The sequence below is a fragment of the Corvus kubaryi genome, unplaced genomic scaffold, assembly GCF_017639235.1.
Source record: "Corvus kubaryi isolate FWS band 111438036 unplaced genomic scaffold, C.kubaryi_AGA036_p1.0 37392, whole genome shotgun sequence".
Taxonomy (NCBI): Eukaryota; Metazoa; Chordata; class Aves; order Passeriformes; family Corvidae; genus Corvus; species Corvus kubaryi.
In genome coordinates this window covers 6,545,025-6,565,581 of record NW_024581131.1, presented here as the reverse complement: position 1 = coordinate 6,565,581, position 20,557 = coordinate 6,545,025, and the positions used below count along the sequence as shown (strand labels likewise).

Below are 20,557 nucleotides of genomic sequence, written 5' to 3'. Positions count from 1 at the left end.
TAAGAGAAAAATTGTTTTCATTTCATTTAATCCTGAGATATATATGTATCTACATGCAAGCATATACGTATATACCTATTACTTCTTATGGTGTGTATGAAGAAAACAGGATATTACATGGAAAGCTTATATATCTTTGCAAGTACTTCTACCTTTAGATTACATTCTGCAATAAAAAAAACAATGCCAAATAATATTTTATGCAAATAGGAGTTCTACTGTAAGTTATTTTATGAATTTCTGGACTGAAAAAAATATGCAGTGAATGAAATCCACCTATGTTCAGCATCTCTTTCCATCACATAATTCCTATCCTAAACAAAAACATAAACATGAGACCAGCATAGATTTCTGCATTCTGCATGCATTCTATGCATACACTTTACTAATAATCAATTGAAGTTCGTAATACACTGACATCAAACAATTTGAGAAAACACAGTTTGCCACTGAAACTTGCAATTCTCCATCCCTCTTCTTAAAGAGGATCAGATTCCAATGAATATGCTTCAACAAGAAATTGTGCACCTTACTGTGTGCCAAGGAGCACTGACATGCTGGAGACTTGTACTTGCAATAAATTTCATATGCAAAAACTTGAGCAGAAATCTACAACAAAGAAGTTGACACACACCAGACTGCACTTAACTGAATAGACTTTGAATTAATTTTTATACCAGTACCTTGGCTCAACTTCACTATCACTACAACATATGGACACTGCCTTAAAAGAGCCATGAATCAATCCTTCAGCCCTTTTTGAAGGTCAAAGGACTTCCTTGCAAATGGCCTGATACCACTCAAGTGGCAGAAAGCTTATTTTACACTAAACGCTTTTTGGGGCTTTTTTTCCTGTTCTCTTTATGGCAGAAGTTTGGCCTATTTTACAGCTACTTTACCTTGAATCTATTCTCCTTTTACATTACTACATGACATACACAACTGTGGATGCTCAGAGCTGTATTTCTGGAAAAATAAACATAACCATTGACCAACGGGTAACACATCAAAGGGAAAATTGATGTCTTTTATGCATAAATTCAAAGTCTCTTAAAGACTTAGTCCAGAATCTTGCTTCTGGTAAATATCTGGAAAACTACTATTGCATGATCTGCCAGTGAAGTATATGTTAACAGAACTATTCTCTGTATAAAACATACTGTCCCATACTGTGCACCACTGTCCTACAGACAGATAAATATAACCACTTTCAGTAAAAGTTACAGTAATCATACATGACTCTTGGCTAGGATATTTTTGCCATTAATTAAAAAGCAACATGAATTAATACTACAATATAGTCCAGAATAATCTATGAAAAGTAAAGTTCATGCCATCCTAGTGCACAATGCTTTTTCAAGTGGGAACTCAATTTCAGAAATTTCAGTTCAGAAAAAAGCAAGAACTTTCTATTCTGCTAGGTAGTGCTACACTCCACTTGCAAAAGGAGCTGTAAATATTACAGTGAAGCTAATAATTTTTCTGAGCTTGTATAATTAGGTCTGTAAATCTGACTATAGAGTATACTCTATAGAGAATACTCTAGAGTATTCTTCCTGCTTAAGGACCACAACTAACTTTACAGAAGTCATTCTGAAATACTTGCTAAATACCTGTCACTGTAAACAATGGCTTTATTTTTCCCTTTTCTGTTATTCAGTCAGATTCAAACACAAATCAGCACTGGAAAAAAACTGTGTCTACAGTATTATACCCCTGCAAAGAGCAAAGGAGAAGCGGGAAGAGAGCAGAAGCAGGCGCAATGATAACAGTGTTTGTGTAACTGTAGGCATAGACACAAAAAAATTCAGGCTTACCTTACACAGTTCACCTCAGATAGTATTTCACTGTCTAAAAAGCAATTTATTATTACATTCAAATATCATGGGGCAATGAACTTAGTAACCTGTGAAAGTGAGAACAGTCACTTGTGTGCTTTTGGTTTGTTTCTACTTGGCTTCATTCTATTTTATAATTCAATAACAAATTTCTGAACAAGCCTGATTTTCCTGTCAAATTCACAGTGGTTTTCTTGGTTTTTTTCTGGTTTGATGTACCATACCCTGACTGTATTTCTGCTAAGCTCACTGTTAGGATTGGAGGTTATTACCCCAAACTAAAACAACCATTTTCCTCTGAGAATCAATATAAAATTTCAAGCTGGCTTTGGAATATTTCCTTTATCTTGTTATAGATTTTTGTCTCCAGGTGAGCTTATTGCAGCTTTTTCTACCAAAAAGAAATTTGGTGGCATATTGCTGCTGGAAACCAGTATCAAATTTCAAAGTAACAGGTAACAACTTCAGGAGGTGAGGGAAAGAATCATTAGGGCAACTACAGGAACCCCCAAAATGATACAGAGTGTAAGAGAATACTGCAGAACATTTTTAACACGAAGATGGCAACCTGCATGTACAAACATGGATAGAGGAAAGAGGGAAAACTACACAAACCATTTTTGCATAAGAGTTCTAACAGGATAACTGTGCCATCTATCTGCATTTCTGTACAGGGCAGAGAAGTTACAGGTCTTACTCTAACTGGTGTGCTACTATTTCATGTGCAGATTTATCACTTTTGCCATTTCTGTGTTGCTAATACATCCGTATTTCTAAACAAGAATACTTGTGAATTTCTAATTTTTTGTGAGAATATATAATATAGAAGTATTTATTATCCAGAAAAGTCATACCTGCTACCAAGGATTGGCTCCCCAGAGGCTCCCAAAGCAGAATAGTCCATGCCATAGAAATTCAGTCCTAAAAGTATTTTATTCCTCCATTTTGAATCAGGATCCAGTACTTCAACACAAGCTCGTACCCAGGGAAGGGGGGAGTTTGGACCAGGTCTGTCAAGTCAGCAAAAATTAAACAGGTTGTCAGAAAAAGTACATGTTCATACTCATCCTTCTCTTTTTGACCAGTGTAATTGTAAAGAGCAAATTATGGGACACAAAAATCAGTGAGGATGAACCTACAATTCCATCAAGGTTAAATGCACATTCTTCAGTAGCTTGAAGTGCTGATACACAAAACATGCTTGCCCCACTCTTGACTTTTTGATTCAATTCTAAGGTGAAGGGACATAAAACTCCTTCCTAGGGGTAAGAAAAAGTTTCCCCCTAGTACATTTTCACTGGGCCTTGCACAATGCCTACCCTATAATTCAAAACCCTGTATGACTTCAGTTACTTTCCAATACCATCCTCAATGTTTTTACTGCAAGATGGCAAAATACACTGGGACAAAATCCACCATTTACTTACAGAAGGAACTATAAAATTAGTAACTGGTAAGCAAGTTTCAGATTGTGTGACACTTATTTATGGGAAAAAACCTAAAAATTACCTAACAAAAATGTACGTGAAGAAAGAGAGTGTAGCATTAATACACAGAGTAATTAAATTGTCATGTATGTAACATCAGGATATTGCACTCATTCCATTCCTACCTCACTGGAGAGGAGAGCAGGCTTTCCCTCAAACACTAACATGACAGAAGGTATTCACTAGCATGGTAACAGGAGAAGTATATCCTAGTCTTACAAACATCAACATCTGCTACTCTCTAGTAATTACCTGCCTCAAAGCCTACATGATACCTGTGTCATTAAAACTTAACATGCTAATATAGCAGAGCAGTGTTGCTGGGAACTGTGCTCATATTTAAAGGCAAATCAAGTATCAACTGTTTAAAGCTAATTCGTTCCACAATGTTATTATCAGTAGATTATTAGCATACCCATCCTGCAGAACTGTGCTAAATAACTCAAAGCAAAAGAACCTGGCCTGGAAAAGAGTAAGTACCAGGTTAACCTTTCAAAAGGATGCCTTTTCAGCTTGAGTACAAAGTCTTCCATAATATCCAAACCCCAGACATACATTGCTGTTAAAAATGTACTGAGTTAGCAGCTTGTTAAAAAATCATCTATTTTAATTACTAATCCAGGACTTTAGTATCTGATAAACTTACAATACACTATCCACTAAACTAGAAAAAAAAATGATCTTGTACTGTAGATTTAACAGACTTAAGTAGGAATCAGCTCCTTCAATGATATTTCTGATGTCAGATGGAGTCTTACCGATGTGGTGCTGAAAAGTCGTACGTCATGAGACTGAAGCTGTCTATTACTGAGGCCAACTGATCAAATTCTTTCTTTGTGAACATTCCTGGCTGGTTTGTCCTTTCAAAACAAAGCAAAACAGAAACAGGAAGAGATAAATTACTACAATAACCAGGCTTATTCTCTCCATTGGGTTTCATACCATTTCATCACATAGGAAAAATCTTTCATTCTGAGGAGGCAAAAAAAAAAAAAAAAAAAATAAAAAAAAACAAAAATAAATATATATATATATATATATACATATATATATATATATTTCACTGCCATTTTTGTAATAAACATCTAAGAAAAAAAAATAAATTCAATGCTATGTAGGTTGCCAGTGGGAAGAATCATACTTCCACAGCATACTTACCAAATAAGCTTTTCCAGCACGGCTACAATAGTTATTATAAGGGCTGTGGACTAATCAAATTGCCCTAGGTAGCAATCAGTTGAACTCTAAAAGCTTTTACGAAACCTTTAATTGCTTGGGCTGTTAAACTGGTTTTGACACTTACAAAACTAAGTTCTCTGAGGTATACTTAAACAAATGGATGGGTGCAGCTTTAATAGAAAAATATACACCAAAGGTAATTTTTTTATTAACCTCCAAAAGAACAATTTCAGTTTATACTGTACTTAAGAAAGACTAAAGAAAGAAAATCTGTTTTCTTTAGACAAAAACAGATCCATTTCTTTCTTTGGGCAGGGGAGAGGAAAGAAGAAATCCATTCTATGACCTTCTCTAGACATAAGTCTAATTATGCCTTCAGCATATCTTGGTATGAAATATGGAACACCATTCTTACTTCCCTCTTTTTTTTGTTTACTCTTGATTTACAAAATATAGAACTGTATTAATATCTACTTTATCTTCATGGGTGAGGGGGTGTATATTTTGTTTGTTTTGGACTCAGAGAGGCTATTGACTTCCCTCAGTCATTCAAGATGGAAACAACTAATTCACACAAGTTGCCTGAAAACACTGAATCTGTTTCAAAGAGAATTTGTAATTTCAAAATAGCAGCACAAATAGCACAGCAGGCAACATAAGACAAACTTAACCACATTGCAAAGATGAGACTGAACTAAAACAGAGGCCAGAAGAACCCTGTCCTCAGCCAGAGGGCTCTGAAGCATGTTAACATGAGGCAAACAGGTACAAAAGCAGGATATTGTCCCAAATAATCTGGGACAGCAGTTTTTATAGGGGGACATTGCAAAAGAAGAGAAAAGGGAAAAAAATGTAATTTAACAGCTACAAACTCAGAGGTGCATCTCTCCCATTTAAGAGGCAGACTTACAGGATTGTACAAGATTCCTCTAGAGAGCAGAGGAGAGAGACTGGAGAATCCAGACCTTCACAGTAGTACCAGAAACTGCTACTTGATCTACAAATTGGAAGCCAACCCTTGTCTAGGCAAGGTATGCTTTTAAAACTACTCACATTCCATCTTAAATGTAAAACCAAAAAGGTGCTCAGTGACAGATGCAAGTAATAAACAGAAAAATCACATATTTTGACCTTTATCCCTTTTGGATCAGTGTGCAAATTCTACATCCAACAATATGTGCTGTGTGGATCACCAGAGCATAACAGTGTTCATTTATCCGTTCAGAAGGACACTTAGTGTTCCACTGCATAAGGAAAGAGGTGAACAAAATGCAAGTTACAAAGTGGGGCAGATTAAATCACGTAACATGCCTGTCATGTTATAAGACAGCAAAGCATGAGTGAGATGTGCAAGAATGTAATCTGTATGAAGCATAGTGGTGTTGCAGTAGTCTCAGATTTTCAGAACCAGTGATATACTGGTCATAGGAAGGAGAAATTCCATTCCTTTCCTTCAAGGGTTGTAACAAATTAAAACAAATCCTCACTTCTGGAACCTACTGGTAGACCTCAGGTTTTTTATAGTTATCTGCTTGTCATGTACTGCAATTGCAAACTACAGTTGTTCTACAAGAATTAAAATAATAAATACATTTTTGAGACAATGTCATGGCAACTTGGATGTCTGTAGGCAAAGCAATTTCCCGATGCAAACTCCAGCAAAACACATTTTCAGTAAATTGATTGTGATTACTCCTGAAGGGAAAACCATAAAAAGTAATTATAATGTGTATTAGATATTAGGGCAAGTTGGATTGCTTTATAGATTAAGCCAGGTAGTAACTTTAATGAAATTTGCATGTGTAACTTAAGAAGAAACCCACAGGTTAAAACGGATATTGTCATAATTTTCTCCAAAGCAATTTTGTAACTCAACTATTTCTGTTACAAAGGAATGCCATCCGAGTGGCAATGGCATAAATTTCCAACTTGGAACAAAACCAGCAGCAATGAATATACTTTGTCCATTAATGTACAGTGTTAAAATAGCAGCACTCTTCAAAAAAACAAGCACCATTCACCATTTCAATAAGTACCACCAGTCAACTCTGCTCCAGTCAAGCACTTTGGGAAAATGTCCACTGGAACAAAACCAGGACTATTTGATTCACGTCTTTAGAATTGTTCCGAGTCAAGAAAACTGGCACTCAAGGATAAAACCTAAACATTTCAACAGCTACTATACTTAAAATTTGAGGTTTTCCAATCATTCCGATATTTATGTAAACTTAACTCAAAGGCAGGTATGTTCTACTGACTACTTTGTTGAGAAACTCAGCACAGAAAGTCAGGAGACTTGGCACAAGATATGCAAAGTCCATGAAAGGAATATTTTCGAAGTCTAAGTCAAAAACTTGTCATTCTTCTAAACTTTGAATACCGTTTCCAAAACAGTCAGTGAAGTGGCAGAAGCTTCATCATCATTTATCAGCTCTGTAAAATATATATAGAATCAAAGAATCATCAAATATGCTAAGTTGGAAGGGACCCACAAGGATCATCAAGTTCAACTCCTGGCCCTGCACAAGACAGCCATGACAATCTTCCCATATACCTGAGAGCGTTGTCCAAACGGGTCTTGAACTCTGTCAGGCTGGTGCTGTGACCACTTCCCTGGTGGGCCTGTTCCAGTGCTCAGCCACCTTCTGGGTGAAAAACTTTTTCCTAAGGTCCAACATAAACCTCCGTAAAGACCATAAAAAGAGCCTGTATTTAGAGTTACCCTAGTTTGCTAAAACACTCAAGCCTAAGTCCTACTGGCTTTGTAGAGAATTTGGCATAACTTAACCAGTTTGCTGAATATTTTCAGTCTTCTAAACTGGGACAGACTCCGCTCTCACTTGGTCTTATTTTTTTAACATGGCTTGTTTCATTATAAAACTTTATGAAGAACATTAAGGGACACTGCAGAAGGAGAGGCAAGAGTAACAATTGAGTTTTCTCTGAAAATCTGCTCTTAAAACTTCCACTGGTCTTGAGCAAGCCTGGGGTCTTCTCAGCCCCTTTGCAAAACCAGACCCAAACTCTTCTCCTAAGATCCTGAAACTCTCCCAGAGCTGAGAGAAGGATGATGATGCAGGAGGGGTGGAGAAGGAATGAAGATGGAATGGAAAAAGGATGTCCTGGGTGGCACAGCTGGTGCCCCTGGCCCCAGCCCCGGAGCTCCAGCCCCCTGGGATTGTCCCATGCCAGGACTTGCTCCCTGGGGCAGCACTGTTCCACAGTGCAGGGGGAATGGGGAGGCCACATCAGCAATGCGCCTGGTGATACCGCCCTGACCCGATTGGAATGCAGGGCACCAGGATGGAACCAGTTTCAGCTCATGGATATTCTCAAAGAGTTAAAATTCCCAGGCATTCCTGCTAGTATCAACTATTCCTATTCAGCATCCATGGGTGTTTTCAGTAACTTGGATTGAACAAAACACATTAATGTGAATTATAATCAACTGAAAAACTGAACTGTTTAAATTGAATCTACAACCAAGCCTGCTGCTCGGCGCATCCCCGAATGAAACAAACATTTGGAAGATAGGGAAGGGAAAAGGAAGACTGATTTTTCTGGGATTGCTGAAAACCATTGACATACACTATTAACAAGAACCTTTTTTTTTTTTTTAATCTGAGATACTTGAGGGTTTTTTACTATTAAATAGGCCTTAAACTTGTTCAGGCAACTTCTCATAGTTACAGGTTTGGTTTGCACTATTATTGAGAAAGCACTGGGGTTTTTAGCTCCTTTCAAGGCAGCTTCAATGTGGCAGTGCAATGTTATGTCTCAACCTATGCAACCAGGCACTATATTGTATTTTTATGTCTTCTTTACCCAATGTGCTTTCCCTGTTTCCACGAAAGAGCTTCTCTGGCATTGAAAAATACTCTGGTGAAAAGCAGATGCAAAGCTAGTAAGTGTTCAGACTTGAGTCATCACTCAACCTACTATTCTGATTGACAATTTAGGATCCAAAAATTTGTCTTACACTTCACGGTCTACTTTCAGTACAGGGTATGTGGTTTATCTGCCTGGCAAGCACATTTCAGGGAGGGAAATTACCTAAGCAAGACTATACCAATGCACAGTATGAAATGCATAAACAAATCTCCATAAAATGAGACATCAAATGTGTGACAGGTATAAGTTCTGTCACTTCAAGAGTGACTTGAAAATGCTCTGGCACTGGCAATGAGGATGATAAAAAATTCCACAGTAAACAGAAAATCAAATTGTATCCTCTATCTTATATCATTAATATTTTAAATTAACACTCTGTGGTGAATGTGTGTTACATATTATTGAAAAGGAAAAGAATCGCTCAAAGAAATGAAGCTTTATTTTTTCTTCTTTCTGGTTTGAAATGACTGTTAACCTGGAATGATATTTATCCCATATTTTTCAATTTTCTGTTTTCTAGAAAAATCTGTAGGACTATATTTCTAAAATACCAGCCAAATGTAAACACTTAAATTCCTTGGACCAACAAGCCTTTCTAATGGATATAGTATCTATTCTTTATAGTATTTTTAAGTATTTATTAAAATGTGTAAGAAATATGGACTTAGCCCTGTAAAAATACATTATCTGGAATTAATACAAAAACTGTCTTTCACTCCTGTTTAACATTTAAGGAATAAGGCACCATACAACAGCAATTCAGAGAGGTGGCTTTCTACAAAAGCAAGTAGAATTTATCAGTGCAGGGGAATGATTAACACTAAGGATAGAAAACAGGGCATGGGAGTGCTGGGTGTGCAGAAAGGGGGTGGAAGAATAAAAACACACTGCAGAGAGAAAATGAGAGTTTTACTTTCCAGTTCACTGCTTTTTTACCTAAAGTGGACATTTTTTATTCTGTGACATATTTTCCTCCTAAAAACCAGTGAAGAAGCTGCCTTACACAACATCCACGGAAATCCTTCTCGTAAAAAGCCTCAGGAATACAACATAATCTTTACAAGTTCTCCTCTTCAAGTAAGAGAGCAATGGCAACCTGACAGAACTCACAGAACAATGATTCCCCTGAGAGCATAAGTCTTATTTGCACATATTCCTGAGAATTTGTCAACATTTCCCAATGGCACACTGCCACATGTATATAAAAAACCCCCTATTACTGGGACAACATCACAGACTCAGAAGAAACCACCTGTTTTCCGTGGTATTTCCATATACACAGCTTAGAATTCCACAGTCTCTTTATACTATTTTATCTTTACATGTCTAAAATAACTGCGGGGGTGTTTGTTTCACAGCCTAGAAGGTTTATTACCCAAATCTTTCAAATTACATACAGTCATATGTATCAAAATTCCCATTAATGCTTTACTGGTAAGTATTTCTGTAAGGTTTTGAGTTTGTAGTCTTTCATACTGAAAGATTGAAAAAAAAACTTCAACAATGCAAGCTGCTTTCATTTACTTTCAAATGAATCTACACTCTCGATTACTTCTTGTCTCACTACAATTACTCTCAAAATGAAATAAGGAGAAAAAAGGTCTTTTAACTGACTGCTCTTCCCTGTGAGTTCAAACTGCATTCTCGGCAGGTTACCTCACCTTCACCCTCCTTTATAAAAGAGAATTTTCCTGTATCCTCACATCTTTGAATAGCCTTCATAATGGAAAACTGATTGATTTTCTGTTTCCACTATAATTCTATTTCAGAAGTCAGACTCTCAGTAATGACTTAACTTTCTTGTCATGTATAATTTTCTGTAAAGCAACTGTTTGCAGATCTTTCTTCACCACAAGATATTATTGGTTTTCATAGCTCGTTGCAGATAGGAGCATTACAGTATAATGCTACTGCATTTTATGAACACAGACCACTGAATTCAGCTAACACAAATGCTGAATAAAAATTCACTGTTTCTTCCTGCATGAAGTCTGTTCTATAGAAAATGGAAGAAAGAGCTACATGTCTACCCTGCTCATCACACAATTATAGGCATTGATAATGAAATAGTCAAATGTGTAAACAAGATCAATCTGAAACCATTTCCTTTTTCAGAAAAAATCCTCTTGACAGTTTTGTAACTACCCTTTCTCATTTTAGGTTTCCCAAAACTCTCAGAATGACAGCCACTGAAGTAATTTTCCACTATCAGTACTTAAGAGAACAATTCTACATGGATCCTGGTTTCCATGGATGTTTTGCAACTAGATTTTTCATTTACAATGCCCTCTTACAGCTGGGTCTTAGGGGGAAAAAAAAGATATGTTTTCTGTCCAGCTGTGTATTTTCATGAAGTAACAGGGACCTGACTATTCAAATTCTATGCCTATGTCAATTTGGCTTGAAACTGGTCAAACGCCAAAGAAGCTTTAGCAGAGAGATGAAAAATGTAAGAGAGAAAGCTTACAGACACCTTGTTACCTCAGAAATCAGGCTAAAAAACAGAATTAAGGTCTGTCTACAACAGCATTTTATGAAGCAGTCAAGTCAACAACAGGACCTTGAAACAATACTGCTGTTCAAAATCATGAACAATAATTACAGATCTAATCCCTGCTGTCAAAAGAACATGACCATACTGAATGTTTAACCAACGAAAGAGAGATCCTCAGGTAGACAAAAACAGATTTACTACATAGTGGGGGGGTGAATTCCATGCAGTTGGATGGAGATTGTAAAAAGCACATGTAGTGGGTTGAACCCGAGTTGATGGACAGACTTTTAGACCAAACGCTTCTTGTAATTTACATATTTACATATTCACAGACAACAGATCAAGGCTTTTGCAGAAACGCATGTTACTCAGGCATTTCAGAAAATGCACATGCTTACTGTAAATTCAAGTATCTTCACCAGCCTTCAAAATACTGATTTCTTTTTCTCTAATTCCTTCCTAAGAAAAAAATGTTGCAAGAGGTGAAGCATGATCCAAACACAGTATCTGATCTTGTGGCCTACAAACCCAGATCAATATGACAAATCAGGGATCGTACATTTCAAAACCAAAAATGTCCATTGAACTGCAGTGTTAAGGTCAGTCCATTTCAGGAGAAACAAACAAAACAAAATCCAATTTAGTATAAATTTCTCCTCCCAACTAACAGTCTCTGTACAAAAGTCTTATTCCTCTTAAAACAGAACGAAAAATCAAACTAAAAGGTAATTCCATAAAACGAGTACAATCACCTCTTGTCACATACACTCTTCCAGTCATGGTCTTTTGTCTGGTTCTACTCAGAGAACACTCTCCCAATTTCACACACTAAAGTGCTGGAACTGATGAACACAGAGACAAAAGCAAGAGGTTCCTTCCTTTCTCAACTAAAGCCCATCTTCTTAACATCTCCAAATCCCATTTTGCTTACATAACACAAAAGAATACCTTATTGTTAATATGTCAGAGAATCATCATCTCAAGAGACACAAATTATAAAAGAATGAGCAAATGAAAAAGGAGATTGGAACAGTCTGAATATTCCAAGATAACTGCTTTAGCAAACCTGGGCTGGACGTTAGGGAGAACTTTCTAAAGCTGTAGGTAGTCTGGGAGCACACTTCTGACATTTTTAGATTTTAAGGGCTTGTTAGATAAACTTCTGCTAAAAGTAATGTAGTTATAGGATTTTTTGACTTTTTTTTTTATTTTCACCTTCCAGTACTATGCTATTCTGAATAGTAGCTTAAATTCAGAAGTAAAAACCTGCAACCCCACTTGTGCACTGTCTTTGGTGCACTTATTTCATGATAGGAATGGTGACACTCAGATGCCTTCAGAGCATAAGGGCTTATCTGTCCCTTGTCCACAGAAAAGATCACAATTTAAAATAAACAAACACCTCTGCTGAAAAACACAAGCCACATTACTGACTGTTTTCAAATTTTCTCAATGGCAAAAATCTCTTTACCAAATTCTCATGTATGAAAGATTAAGATAGGTATTTTAAAACCAACAAAACCTAGACAGCTTGACAAGCAAGAAAATTGTAACTGAGAGCTACAGATTCACAACACTAAAGCCCTGGGAGTGGTTCCTTCATACACTCCAAGTGCTTCACATCACTAGGGGACTGTGAATTATAACAGACTGACAAGTGAAAACTTGCTATATTTTTATCAGGAAGCAGAATGGTATATCTGTACCTAATGAATTTTTAGCAGAACATTAGGGGCTGGCACTCTTCTTTAATACACATATCCCATCCCAGCTGTTGCCTTTGCAGTCCTTGCTCTCTAAAGAGGGAGAAGCACGAGATCTGTTCTTGCCATGGAGTAGCCTACACAGTTTTCATGAAGCCAAACTAATTACCTGTGGCCCATCTGGTTTAAACCAGTAACAGAAGTCGAGAAGGGGAAACATGCCAACCAATATATGTCCTGAAAAGAAAGCATGAAATCTCAGCAGACGGCTAGGGACAACTCAGCCTGAAAACTGCTCTGTCCTCAGAGCTGAGGCATGATGGCAGACCAGCCACTCACAAATTCTTAAGTTACTTGAAAAATACCTTGTATCTGAAACTCTTAAGTCAACGTAAGAAATACACGTTTCTTATGTGCATGACAAAACCAGACAATATGACTACCAAAGAAGAAAAAATTCATTTTGATACTTATTGTATTTACAAGTTCCATTTTTGGGAAGGTCAACTGCTCTCCTTTAATGCTGTTTCTGTTATGTTGCTTCAGCCTCTTCATAGGAGCCATTTAAGAAGGACTATGCACAAATGAACATCCACTGTGTCACCATTTGCTTCTCCTAATTTCCAAACTATTTCAGTGCCTTTCATGCCAGGGCTTAGTACCCAGGCAAGCCATGCTCCAATAGCAGAACATCATGCAAAACAAACTTGTACTCCGGAGCATACGAGCCTAATTTAAAAACTCTAACACACCAAATGTAGCCTTAATTCCTCCTTGCATAAAATGCTCACCATTTTTCTTCTCTTTGTTTTTGGAAAGTTTTCCAACTTAATACTGAAACTTATGCTCTACACCAGTTGGCTCAGAATTGGTAGAGCTACAAATGATAGATATGTGGAGGATTACATTGATACAAGTCAAATCCTTCTCTTTGACTGCTGTTAGCTAACCTGCACATAATTTTAATGATCCTCCCTAGTGGGAATTCAAAATGCGTACACTTGCTTCAGAATGTGTCAGTACAGTCAGACCTTTGTTGCATTGATTTTATACAGTAAGGTATAGTCTTTAAAAGAGCCAATTCTAAAAATAAATTTGTTCCTCTTGAGTCCTTTCTGAATCTATGCAAAATGCATGGAACCTCTCATGGCTGCAGGCAGAGCTATGCGGTACTTACCTGGCAGCCCACCAAACAGCAGCAAAACCAGGGAAGTCATCAGCAAGGGAAACAGATGTAGTTTAGAGTCATTAACAAGCATCCAGATTTACTTTAGCTAACACAATTCAATTCAAAAAGAGATGTGACTGACAGACCTATACTTTGGGCCTTTATACAGGGAAAAAACATGAGCCCAGTAGCCTGACTCTGAGTATGATTTAATAGTATTACTGTAATTTGAAGACATTATTAAACTTTCTCCAGTAACTGCTACTCAGAAGTAGTCAGTAATAATTTCCTACTGAGTTTTCTGTTCCCTTCAGTATAAACTGATATATCAAGCTATATCTTGTGATCCAAATCAAACATATTATACAAGTTCTCTAACATGCAATAAAAATGATTATGCCAGTCAGTTAGCCTAGACAGCCTTCTTAAGAGTCATTTCTATGTTTTCTTGAGTGCTGAATTTTATGCACAGGGCCCAATTACAAATTATTTTCCATGTTCCTGACAGTCCCTTTTCTTTTAGGATACTCACAGGGAGATTGACAATTATGGAAACAATGGGGGACAAAGTGTTATTACCAACTAGGCACAACAAATATGAAACTGTACATAGTTAGCTTTCAGATTTTCCCTCCCAAGTCCCATTTTCTGTATATTGATTGTCCAAAGAGATTGTCTTCCAGCATCAAATATCCTTATCAGCAACAGTGAGCATGCAGAGCATATTTGGTATATACTTACTAACTCTACAGTAAATAAACACTTATCATTTTCAAAATGCTTTTCTGTGACCTCATTTGTCAAATTGGAAGGAAAAGCAAGAAAGATTATACATGTGGAAAGCTCAGAAAAATTCAGCAACAGTATTAGTGATTCCAACAAAATAAGATTATTATGAGCATGTTTCTCATGAATATTTTAACGCTTCATAATTTTAGGTGTATATATCTGTAAAGCAGAATCCTACTTAATAAACAGTTGTCTACAAAGTTGGTTTCCTAATATACTATTATTTGACATAATCTGATAATTGGAAACTTCATCTGAAACAAGCAATAGGTTTCCTGCTGGTTTGATCCCTGTTATTATTTACTTACCAAAATTTTGAGGCTCTACGTTCTGCCCTACATAGTCCTGCCTGAGAATGATGCTAAAAGTAAGTGATGGTTTCCATTTCACTCCAAAACAGGCACATGTTAGAAGCCACGTATAATTTCATTGAATTTATTTACCATACATTATCATAAAAATTACCCTGCTGTTTACTTGCATATTCTACATCAGAATTTCTACTTGCTACAAATATTTCTAAGAAAAACTGTGTGTATATATACACTGGAATAGTAAACTAACAAACATATCATTCTGTATACACAAAGTTATGGCAAGGCAATTGAATCTGCAGCAACTTCTAAAGATGACAGATTACTGATATAAAAAAAAAAATATAATTACAAGTATCTGTTCATAATCAGTTTCTAAAAGACTGAAACACCTATTTCCACTATCACATTTACAAAACACTGGTCAATTGTGGCATCCATTAGGCTGAGCAAGTGTGAGGTCAATGAGCAGTTATTCATTGTGTACTCTTCCTACTTTTCAGTCAAATATGGATGTATATTTACACAAAAGGCAGAAAAGAGCATGACAGCACAAAGTAAGAGGAGGGACGAGATGTCAACCCTCCTGCCAGTCTTTCTCAAGAGGCAGAGTTGCAAAACTAAGCTGATATTGACTGCTACTGGATAGCAGTAATGAAGATTGCATAGATTCTGGTAATTTTCATTGCACAGCAGCTCTAGAAAGAAAAAGCTGAAGATAATTAGGACAGTACTTCACATCCACAATGTTTTTGCAGCAAGAATAAAGAATGAACTGAGTAGCTAAAATGTTAATTTTGAAGAAGTGGCAGTTTAGTGGTGGAAAATACTGACAATACATACCTAGAGAAGTTTTAAGTAACAGGAAGAGAAGCTGTATATTTTTTTTCCCTCACATATGCAAATATGAAATCCAAAGCTAGGGATTGCTTGCTGTATTTTGATGGGACAAGAACATACATTATGTTCAAACACTTGAAGAGAGAAAGTGGTTTGGGTTCCTGCAGCTTAAAATGAAAGCAGCTGCACTACAGCTGTGCATCTCAAGAAGTCAATAAAGACAGACAAATTTTTCTAGAAGCTGTGAGGTTAAGTGTGCCTTTTATCAGGGAGAAACATGTTTGGTTTTAATTTAAATACTGCTTTGATATATGCTATCAGAAACTAGCCAGGAGATAACAAATTACTCTAGCTAAACTGTATGCAATTTACCAATAGTAGCACTTCTTGAGAATGTCAGGAGGACAGCGATAGCTCCAATGGTTTGTTTACAATGTGTTTCACTCTTAGCATTAATCCCAACCACCATGTCCCACAAGGTTAAATGAAACCATCCTGCTCACTGACCTCTGCTTTGTACTGGCAGGCATGCTATTAAAACACAGCAAAGAACGGCAGCTATTTTGCATACATTTACTCAAATCAAGGATCAAGGCTTAACACATCTAGTTATTATTATGCTAGACTTGATAAAATTGCTGAAGTATAAAGCTACTTTGTGCTACCTGAGGCTTCTTACACGACTGAAACAATCTTTTTCTAACACTGTCTTCCGTGCATTTTAATTATGAGGGATACATACAAGGCTCCAAAGTTTTAGAGATTTTTCAGCAGATTTTTGATATTTTTTCTCAGAAATGCAGCAGTAGCTACATCTGTAATTCTAAAACTCTTAAGAGTGACAAAATAAAGGGGACATGACAGAGGAGATGCAACTGCTGCAACAGGCAGGAACTTGTCACCATTGCCCCCTATCCCTTAAGTCACACGTTCAGTCAGGTGGAAAGATGACAGGGAGTCTTCTGTGTCATGTGCCCTGTTTGCCTAACAGGCCTCTCCCAGGGAAGGTAGGGTGCGATTCCTGTAATCTGTTTATCTCTTGGACTCCTGGATACTCCTCAACCTAGTCACCTCCTCATGGAGTTCCATGAGGTCTTTCCAGTCCAGGAAACTCCCTGGGCAGCATGCTAGAGTGCTCCACCACAGATCATGCTGACAGTGCAGCCTCTCACCTCAGCATCTGAGTTTACTTATTTACTTCACAGTTTACTTTCTCTCATTTATGGATTCTGCACAACATCAAGAGATAAAGAATCATCTGTTATTCAAGGAGCGGCTACTGCCTTGTAGCCTGAAGACTGGTGTGTTAAAAGGATATCCATCACACAGGACAAATTGCCTGGTGTATATCCTAACCATCAAAATGTTAATAAAGAGTAGAGTATCATACTATGAAATGACACAGCCAATGCCATTTTTATTTCTACTTTGTCCAAAGAATTATACTTCAGGGGACAATAAAAGTCCAAGGAAAGTGACCACTAACAGCCTAAATACAGAGTTATTTAACACTCTGTTTAACAAAACTAACAGCTTTTAATGAGTGTATACTGAGACTTAACATATTTATATCATATATCTAAAGTCTGTAATAAACTACAAATGCCAGGAAGGCAATGGTTGTGCAACCACAGATAGATTGAGAACCCCTGTGAAGACAACACCATACCTACAGCTTCCAAGAACTTTTTGTCTTTGCTCTTTCTCAGGGCAGGAAACAGGAACATTACTGGTGCTCCTTTCCATGATAGCTTATGCAAATAAACTTAATTTTCTCTACTTGTTGCTTTATTTAGAGTAACTGGGACATACAATGGATAAAATGGTTGCTGAACCTGGACAAAACATGCGATAATCTAGTCAGATGAAATTCAATTTACTTGCAGATAGAAAAGAGTTACTATACAAAGTCTCATTTTTTGCTTTGAAAATGTATCCCCCATATTATAAAGCATTTAAGTACAGAGAAACAAAATAACCAACCCAATGCCTATGATTTAAGAGAACAGGTGCAACCAAATTTCAAAATCCATCTGCCATATTTATTCTTTTCCCCCTAACATAGCTATGCACGTGCATATTTAGGCATAGAGATAGTTCACTCCAGCACAGCTATCCTTTTTGGAAAGAGGCTTGTGAAATCAGTATAAAAACATCCACATAGCTTTCCCCAGTGTAATTTCTGCAGCACAATAAAACACTGAAGTGCATATATTTAAGGCAGGAATTTAATCAAGCCCGGGATTAGTAGGACCAATGGAGTTACTCACCATCAGCAATGGACAGAATATGCCTGGCTACCCACTGACCTTTTAGAAATGGTACTCACAGTTTACATATGCATCAATGTCTATGCATGTCAAAAGCAGTAAAATTCTAACTTTTTGAGACAATCTGTTGGAAGACAGGGTGGAAGTCTCCAACAAACCACCTGCTCTAGCAACCACTGCAATCCTTGCACGTCTCTTCAGACATCTGCAACTGCAAGACTCCAATCACAAGGGAGAATTACACACACACTTTGTAAAGAATAGCTTTGACTCCTGCTGTTCCTCTCTCTTGTAAATCACTTATATTTGCAGGAAAATCATGCAATTTCTGGACATCAGGTGGATGAAAACACTATTTCAATCTCTGTTTTCCACCATGGGAGCTCTACATGCATTCTCTGTGACAGTAAAGCTTGCTAGAGAGATTCCTGCCTCCTAATCAGCATCCAAACACATTCCCAACCCTTGATTACTCTTGATTATGCCAGCACAACTGCCTCTGGTTCATGTGGTGAAAAGCTATAAAATGTCTGAATTAAAAAACAATACAAAACAAAGAGAGTGAAGTTTTCTTTTAGTCCAAAACATTTTACAAGCAAGCCAAAATCCAAAGGCGCCACTGGAACCTTTAGTTACCAAATCAAGGTTCAGTAGAGGATCAGTCTCACTTAGTTTTTGTTGCAAAAGTTGAACTTGCAAAGTTAAACAGATGACCCAACATGCTTTCTTCCTGCATCCCACACTTGATGTCATGTGCAGTGCTGCATTTTCCAGACAGATTTTCCCTCAGCAAACTAGTATTTTTAGCTCTTAAGCGTCTCCTTTCAGATAGCATTTGCTGACAGACCACTTTGATCTTAATGCATATCAAAAGAGTCTAAATTACAAATTCCTAAATAAACTGCTTACGTTTGACTATTCTCTCTTTAAATTTTAATCAGGGTAGAACACAGAAGGGACAATGTTTCAACTCCTAGACTTTTTTCCATGCCTTTTGCTGTATTTTTGATTAACAATCTACAGTGATTCCAAAAACTTAAGAATGTAAGATGCGTTAAAGCACACTTTCAACCATGCATAAGTGTTAAAACCCAAAGTGAATTTCAAGACACAAGATATTTAATACACAGTAGGAGGCACTTTTCAGTTCAAGCCTGGCATCCTATAGATCAAATATTTTCAAGTACAACTGCTATCCAAAAAGTCAAGTAAGGTAGAAAGTTTCAGGATTCTGATTATTGATATCACTGAATCCAATGTATTTCTAAGTTTTAAAGTATGCATTGACATTGTGAATATTTTAAAATGTTTCTGTAAGTTATGAATGTATTTGCAACAACCCGTTTACTCAAAAACTTAAAGTGTTTTCTCTAGTTAATGCAATAAGAATACATACATGGAAGACACAGACAGGTGGCTTATGTAAGATTACTGATTGAAAAGAACATGACTCATGAATTCTCTGGGGCAATGAAGTTTTACGGATATATCCCAAAAACTTTAGGAATGCATAAAGATATATATAATTGGTTTAGAGGAGTGAGACTTTGAGATTTTTATATAAACTACAGTTGTTATTTCTCACAGCTCCTCTACAAACAGGCCACTTAGGGACAGGCATGTAAAACTTATTTCAGGTTAAAAACTGCACTTTAGATAGGCATCTCTTCCCAGCTCCAATAGGGCATCCCTAAATCCCAGATCAGAAAAGTTTCAGAACTGTGACCTCACTATTGTGTCAATATGCAGGACAGCAGGAGGCAGCAGTGACAACACAAGATCCAAACCTCAGTGTGGTGTTCAAGAAACAGCCCTGATCGATAGTTACCTTAAAAATGCAAATTCTCATCCAGGCAGAACATGTTTAAGAATCCAGAGGTTTTAAAGTGGCTCCAACTCATGTTTAGGGATTTAGAAAAAATAGACTGTAGAGTCCCACGTGACTTACAGAAACAAAACAGATTTAGGTCCCTCTGGCTGGCCTTGGTAACGTCAGTAGGTATCACAAGGAACAGGAATGCTGAGGTTTGCACTATTCTCCACTTTCTCCCTACCACCAAAAGTGCAAATGGACTTCAAATGCGAACCCTGTTTATAGCAACTACTCAAATTCTACCAGAGCATGCATTAGCATTTTAAAAAGCACCTGTGCGATGCAGTGACTGATAAGGCATTTTAGAAATATGTTTTAAAATGTTCTCCTTTGCTTTACCTGTAATAGACTAAAATTAATAGCAACAGAAAATTACTTTTAAAAGTAACTATCAGTTGGGATGAAATGTAGGACGTAAGAGGGCAGCATGAAAGATTGGAATAAATGACAGAGAGGAGATAAGACATAATTAACTTCTCATTATTTTTGATTTAACCAAATCAGAAGAAACTCAAAGTACTTGTTAACACTGCTGAAAATTCATGTGATGCAAAGGCCCACAATTTCCCAGAGAAATCTGCAAGAAATTAGAGGAATAATGATCCAGAACCAAGGTAAAAGCAAAGGTGCTTGAGGAATAGGAAGGAATCTCCTCAAAATGCAGCTAGGCCTTCAGTCCTTTAAGTAAAGGGCTCTGCACAGCTATTATTT

General features: G+C 37.0%; 1 protein-coding gene across 6 annotated transcripts in view; it reads right to left on the bottom strand.

Moving 5' to 3' along the window:
• The window catches only part of CHID1 (chitinase domain containing 1), a 104,510-nt gene that overhangs the window by 61,807 nt on the left and 22,146 nt on the right, over positions 1 to 20,557 (bottom strand). For all 6 annotated transcript variants that reach the window (XM_042038545.1, XM_042038543.1, XM_042038547.1 and 3 more), the window contains 2 exons: positions 4,084 to 4,185; positions 2,693 to 2,848 (listed from right to left, as the gene is read on the bottom strand). In XM_042038545.1, the coding sequence (XP_041894479.1) occupies positions 2,693 to 2,848; positions 4,084 to 4,185 (258 nt within the window). The remainder of the gene's footprint in view (positions 1 to 2,692; positions 2,849 to 4,083; positions 4,186 to 20,557) is intronic.